The sequence below is a fragment of the Arachis ipaensis genome, chromosome B2 (assembly GCF_059453495.1).
Source record: "Arachis ipaensis isolate K30076 ecotype BB chromosome B2, ASM5945349v1, whole genome shotgun sequence".
NCBI lineage: Eukaryota > Viridiplantae > Streptophyta > Magnoliopsida > Fabales > Fabaceae > Arachis > Arachis ipaensis.
The window spans coordinates 104170766-104177857 of record NC_142437.1 but is presented as its reverse complement, the minus strand read 5'-3'; the positions used below and the strand labels follow the sequence as shown (position 1 = coordinate 104177857).

Genomic DNA, 7092 nt, shown 5'->3' with positions numbered 1-7092 from the left:
CTTTGATATGACCTTATAAACACATCCAACCATACTGATCGGTCTAAGATCATTTATCTCATTTGCGCCCACAAACTTCGGAGCCAGCGCTACCCAAGTAACATTGGAATCTGCTGGTAGTCTCGCCGTCTCAAAGAAGCTCATCACAACTTTAGTAAATTCCACTCCAATCTCCTCCCAACATCTTTTTATAAAATTCATGTTATATCCATCACTACCCGAGGCCTTAGATGATTCGCAGTCCCACATTGCCTCCTTTACTTCCTCCTCCGTTGGTAACACCTCTAGTACTTGAGCTTCCTCTATCTCCAAACGATTAACTAAACCATCTCGAAAGCTAATATTTGGCGACTCGTCTTGGTGGTATAGGTTCCTGTAGAAATCTCTGGTGGCAACCTTAATTCTTGCATGATTCCTTACCAACCTTTCATTAATCACTAAGGACTCAATCTAGTTATTCCTTCTTCTTGCTGACGCAATATTGTGGAAGTATCTGGTATTCCTGTCCATCTCCTTGGCATGTCGAGATCTAGACATTTGCTTCCAGTGGATATCTTGTCTCTCATACCATACCTCACAACATCTTACCAACGCCTTTCTTCTTGCTTCTATTGTGCCATCATATACTCCGTTACTAACCATATCATCTACTTTCTTGATCTCGTCCTCAAACTTTTGTATTTTCTCATGTATATTATTCTCAAAGTGCTGCTTGTGCCATCTACCCAGTGGTTTTGCCAATGCCTTCAGTTTATCCAGAAACTGTACAAAATTTCAAATTCTAGCAATCAATTATCAACACTCCAAAATCAAATGAAAAACTTTTATATTAGTAATTGTTGGTCGATTGATTTCACTTACACATTGAAATCGAATGCTATTGACTTTTCAATATGCAAATTATTTGTGTCAAATTTAATGGTGAGATAATATTGAGTCTGCTTAAAATTTTTTTAGAATTAAAATAAAACATTTAAAAATTTTTGGTATTAAAATAGGATGTTTATAATATTATGGACTAAATTATGATTCAACCTAAACATAATACTTTATCCATAATCGAATAAATCGATAACCAATACTCTAATTGGGTTAATTACTAGTTTCATTCTTATAACTATGGTCATATAAAAAAGGACTATGTTTCATATAACAACCAGCATGTGAATGATCATAAAATATATATATATATATATATATATATATATATATATATATAATAATAATAATAATAATAATAATAATTTACATGGTTAATATATTAAAATTAAACTCCCTTTAAAATACATATATGAAAAGAGTTGATACACAACTTTCTTTTTTTAAATATTTTTTATTATATATAATCCATATATTTTTTTAACTATTTTAAGTTAATTATAAGCAATTTGCTATTTCAACTAATTTAACTTTTGTTATTTTGATACAAATTTAATAAATGATTGAATAATCAAAATACAGTTAGTTTGTTCTTTTTGTTACTCCATCTATTATTTATGTTTGATTGAAATGCGAATATATTTTCAATAAAATTCTGTGATTATACTTTTTTGAATCAAGTCTAATTAAATTCGCTTATTGTACAGGCGTGTTTTTAATAATGTTATCGTCATTGCCGGCAACGTTTTTCTTCTCATCTTCTTTCTTTTTTCTCTCATTTTTTTATTATTATCGTCATTGTTGTCGTCATCTTTATCTTATTCTTCTTCTTCTATATATGTTCAAAAAATTAGAGTACATAAATTTTGAATCACAACACATAAATTTTGGTACACAGTACATAATTTTTAATGCACAGTATAAAATTATTTGAAAGACTATATGTTTAAAACATTGACATCCAACTAACAAAATATGCATAACATATAAATTTTGGTGCATGCACATTACAGAAATTTTTAAAAAACTACATGTTTAAGACATTGACACCCAACTAACAATATACACAAACACATAATTTTGGTGCAAGCATGACATAGAAATTATTATGAATAGCATAGAAATTTTTGAAGAACCATATGTTTAAAACATTGTTTCACTCAACCAACAAAATATATTTGCAGCAAAAATTTATCTGCTATATACAAAAATTTTTGCTATATCAAAAAGTTTGTACCATATGCAAAATTTTCTACACTATACCAATAAGTTCCTGTACTCTCTAACAAAAATTCTTGTGCTGAATAAGCGTGGAAAAAGAGAAGCGTGATGCATGCGTGTTTTTTTTTATTAAATTTATATTAATTTAATTGGATTTTATTACAAAAACGTCTGTACTCGTAACTTCATGTTGGTTATATTATCTGTACAGACCAATAAACTTACCAGATTTTAGTATATTGAAAATAATAATGAAAATATAAAAAAGGCCATGCAAATATAAATGCAGGTGCGAAATCTGCTAGTCTCAATGTTAGGGTAATGCTAAAACAAAGGAAAAAAAAAAAAAAAAAGAAAAAGGAATGAATATAATGGTTATTTTGAATTATGAATCACAAATTTGCAATCTGCCATAAGCCCCATTTGGAGGGTGGTTTTCAATTCATGAGATGGATCAACAACGTGCACTTGTTTAAGGAAGATGCAATTATGGATGACTAATCGTCGAAGCTGAGGCATTGCACCTTTCTCTAATCTCCACCTCTTGATATATACCTCATTCATAAGAAACATTTGAAGCTGTGGAAACTGTGTGGTGCCACAATTAAGAGAATCTGGCAAGATACCATCTATTAATTTCAAAACTTGGAGGTTAGCAAGATGTGCTAGAGCATTTATAATGTTGTGGTTCTCATCAACAAATAATTTTAGGGTAACCTTGGTAAGATTTGATGGAAAAGCAGCCGCATGTAAATAGTTTGAATCAATACATTCTACATGCAGCGTAGAGAGGTTGCTTAGGCAGAGCAGGCTCAAAAAATATTCATGTGGTGTATACTCCTGATTCAACCGCAAACCTAACTTCTTCAATTTAGGTAGCCAACCATTTTTTAGTGCTAATGTTAATTGCTGATCAAGAACCACTTCACAAAGAGTTTGGAGATTCAACGATGATGTTTTGGCGCCGTTTGATGGTAGCTCAACGGTCAATAACATGTAAACATGTCTCAGCCTCTTGAGATTCCAAATTCGATTAGAGGTTGTGTGTGTGTCCAAATCCCTTAGATCTAGTGTTTCTAAATTACAAAGGCTCCATATACAATCTGGAATGTCTATAGCTTCATAATAACAAGAAGTACTTCGTTCTATTCTCAAGTATTTTAGGTTGATCATTACCTTCAAATCACTCGGTGTTGATTTTGTGAATACTCCTTTTGCTAAATGTAGCACATGAATTGATTGGAAGTTCTTTAGATTATCATCTATGTGCTCATTTGTAGCAAAGATAAACAAGGATGTGCATGATTCATCGCATTGCATAGAAGAAATATTATAAGTAGATTGTGCTTTACCGAGTAGAGACAACCTTCGAGGATTTCTCAAGGAATGAATGTTGGACTCTGTACAAATCTCTAGAAACTTGTCAACTTTGCTAGTTGATATGCAAAAGTCATGTAATAGATCATGGATTTGACAATATTTGACACCACCGTCACTCCTTCTCTTTGTCACTTGTACCAAGCAACGATCCACCAGCTCATCTAAGTATTCATCGCCGATGTCTTCTGGTTGCGGCGCATATGGTATTCCACATTCTTCTTGTCGAACGAATCCTTCGGCCATCCATAATTGGACCAATTTCCTTGCGGAGATCGTATAATCCTCAGGAAAGAGCCCAAAATACAGAAAACATGGCTTCAATCTTGCAGGCAAATCATCGAAGCTGAGCTTCAATGCATCCTTGACTTTGGAATTATCTTGAGCAAGATGCCAATTCACATGTCCTTTGATTCGCAACCACTCTCTTTGTGACCTTTTCTTCTTAGAAACAAGTCCTGCTAAAGTGATTATAGCAATTGGTAAACCTCCACAATTTTCAACCATTGACTTACCAATAGACTCTAGATCGGAAGGGCATTCTCCACCCCAAAACACTTTCTTACAGAACAGTTCCCAACTTTCTTCGTTATTTAGAAATGGAAGGTAATGGGGAGGCACTGGGCTTGTGTAGTTTGCCACCTCATTATTACGACTAGTTATAAGTATTCTGCTACCAGTCTTGCCACTTGGAAGGGCACGTTTTATGTCATCCCACACAAGAGGATCCCAAAGGTCATCAAGAACTACCAAATACTTTTGCTTCTTTAAGTATTCTCTCAATTCATCCCTTATTTCCTCCTCACTTGAGTTTTTAAATTCAAACATGGGTTTCTTCACTTTCTTCAGACAACGTAGAAGGCTCAACAAAACTTCCCTTGCTACATAGCTTTTAGAAACAGTGCTCCACGCGCGGCAAGAGAACAACTTCTTGACCTCAGAGCCGTTATAAATCTTTCTAGCAATGGTCGTCTTACCCAAACCACCCATACCAATTATGGAAACAACATTAGTAGGTAGATAATTTTCCTTAAGCTGATTAATTATAGTGCTCACGTTATTCTGAAAGCCTATTATTACATCCCCTTCCTCTGTGTCCCTTTGTCTATGATTTGGTTTAGCTAGTTCCATGCTTTCGAATTCACCTGTACCAATGCGGTATTTCTTAATCTCAACACCATTCAACTCGTGCTTATTGACCAATTTTTCATCTCTTGTTGTGACAATTATCCTACTCCCAAGACCAAACCAGTCACCTCCTCCTACCAATGCATGTAGTTGCTGCACATTATCAACATCATCTAGAACTAGAAGAACTCTTTTATGGCCCAACTTTTGTTTAATTTCAGCGGATCCTTTAAATGTGCTACCTATCATGATTGTTGCTTCCTCATCCATCTCAATTAAAATTGTTTTTTGGAGATCTTCTAAACCACTAACACTTTCCTTTGATTTTTCACCGACATTGGCAAGAAAACTAGCAGCTTCAAATTGATGCATGATTTTGTTATATAGCTCCACAATAAATCTTGTTTTACTCATTGTTTCACCATCTCCATAAATAATTCCCAACATGCAAAGAGTATCACTAGATTCAACGTCTAAAAGTGATTTCACATCTTCTAATTGAGAATCAAATTCAACATGGTTTTGGAAAAGGAGAGGTTGTGGAGGAAGGTTTCGTAACACCTCTTCAACAATTTTGTCAATAATGTTACTTTCATACCTACCAAAGGACATGCTCCTTATAGTTAGTATATATACAGTACTTTTTTCATTATATGTAATGCTAAATAGAATAAAACTGTCACATCTTTAAAATCTTACAATACAATGATAATAAGAAAAGAGATCCAAGATATACATAACAAAAACCTCCAATGTATTTTTTATGTCTATATCTGCTATGTATATCATATAATAAAAGTAGCTACAACTTATTTATAGGTGTTAAGCAAATAAAAAATCAGAAATTTAAATTCAAATATAAATACTAATCTATCTAATATATAAACACAAAGATAAAAAAGGAAAATAAAAGGGTAAAATAACGAGTTTGATGATGTGGAGGATATTCAGATTGGAGTAGAGAGGTGCTCCAAGAGTTTTGATAGGACGACTTTTTGTGGATAGATCATTCACGGGAGGAACAATGGAGGCTGCACTGCAAGCGATTTGGAGACAGCCGGATGGATCCAAAGTTGTTGATTATGGCGGGAATATTTTCCAATTCTTCTTTGAGGATGAAAAAGATGTGATCAGAATTGAGAAAGGCGTTCCTTGGTTATTCAAGAATTATATTCTTAATTTAAAGAGAGGGAGGGAGGACGAACTTATAGAAGAGGCTAACTTTACCCATGTGCCAATATGGATCCACTACAAAACGAAAGAGCTAGGCTGGAAATTGGAAGCGCATTTGGGGAGGTGCTGGAGGTAGATATTTTTCAGGTTCGGGACAAGGAAAACAGAATTGTCAAAGTTCAAGTTAGCCTTGACATAACCAAGCCTCTTTGAAGATTCAGCAGGATTGCAAGGCCAATAAGAAAGTTATAGAGGTGATCATTAAATATGAATGCACGGGAAACTTCTGTAACTACTGTGGCCATCTCAGTCATAAAGCAAGGGGGTGTAACTTTAATTGGAAGACTCGCTGACAGGGGAGGTCAAGGAGTAAGGATGAGGGACTCGTAAATAACACGTCTCAGTTCCAAATTGAATAAAAAGTATAGGGTTTAACTCTTACATGTCTGCAGTACGATGTTGTCCACTCAGGTTGCCTACTGAAGTCAAAGCCAACCTCCATGCTTCCACCTTGTGTGAGTTTCTGCCATTTTCATGCTTAATCATAGCTGCTTCATATTGATTCCTTTGATGGCGCACATCCGATGGTTCTACCTTGTAGAAAATTGGCAAAACTCTTTGTCTTCTTCCCCTGTCCGTGCACTCCATGATCTTGGCTAGCTCATCGAGGCACCATGTGGAAGAAGCATAGTTTTGACATAGCACAACAATCGAAATCCTTGATTTCTCAATTGCCTCAAGAACAGCATGCGCAATTTCATCACCTGTTTTCAGGTTGTCCCGATCCCTGAACGTGTTGATTCTTTTGCTTGTCAAAGCGTGGTAGAGACAATCTGTGAAACCGTACCTTGTATCGCCTCTAAAACTGAGAAAAACATCGTATGTGAAAAACAAGGATGGTGGTGTTTTACTTGTACTATGGTTTCCCATGCTGTGATTTAAGTCAAATAAATCATCAGTGTGGTATGGACGAAGCAAGGATTGGAATTGTTTTACTTTGCCAAACAAAGCCTTAGCGAGAATCGATTTTGGAATGGAGAATGGAGTCAACGATGGAGAGGAACAGGAAATAAAAAAAAAAGGTTAGGAAAGAGATTAGCCAAAAGATTAGCCACTAATTAACATTGGGGAGTGCTAGAACAACCACCAATCAAATGAAAATATACTACATCCTAATTTAATGCTACTAATTAAATTTATTCTTTTAACCCTATTAATTCACATTGTTTAACATTTTACCATGAAGTAAATAGTTAGTTCTTTCGTCACTTCTATTGTTAACAATATCAGAGTATATTAAAGATTTTAAATTAG

General features: G+C 34.5%; 1 protein-coding gene across 1 annotated transcript; it reads right to left on the bottom strand.

Moving 5' to 3' along the window:
* Positions 1–2465: 2465 nt before the first annotated feature.
* LOC107625624 (putative disease resistance RPP13-like protein 3) lies at positions 2466–6876 on the bottom strand. Its single transcript, XM_016328307.3, has 2 exons — positions 6221–6876; positions 2466–5203 (listed from the first exon to the last, which is right to left on the bottom strand). Exons 1-2 carry the CDS (start codon positions 6706–6708, stop codon positions 2476–2478), a joined length of 3216 nt encoding a protein of 1071 aa, XP_016183793.1. The 5' UTR covers positions 6709–6876; the 3' UTR covers positions 2466–2475.
* Positions 6877–7092: the final 216 nt, after the last annotated feature.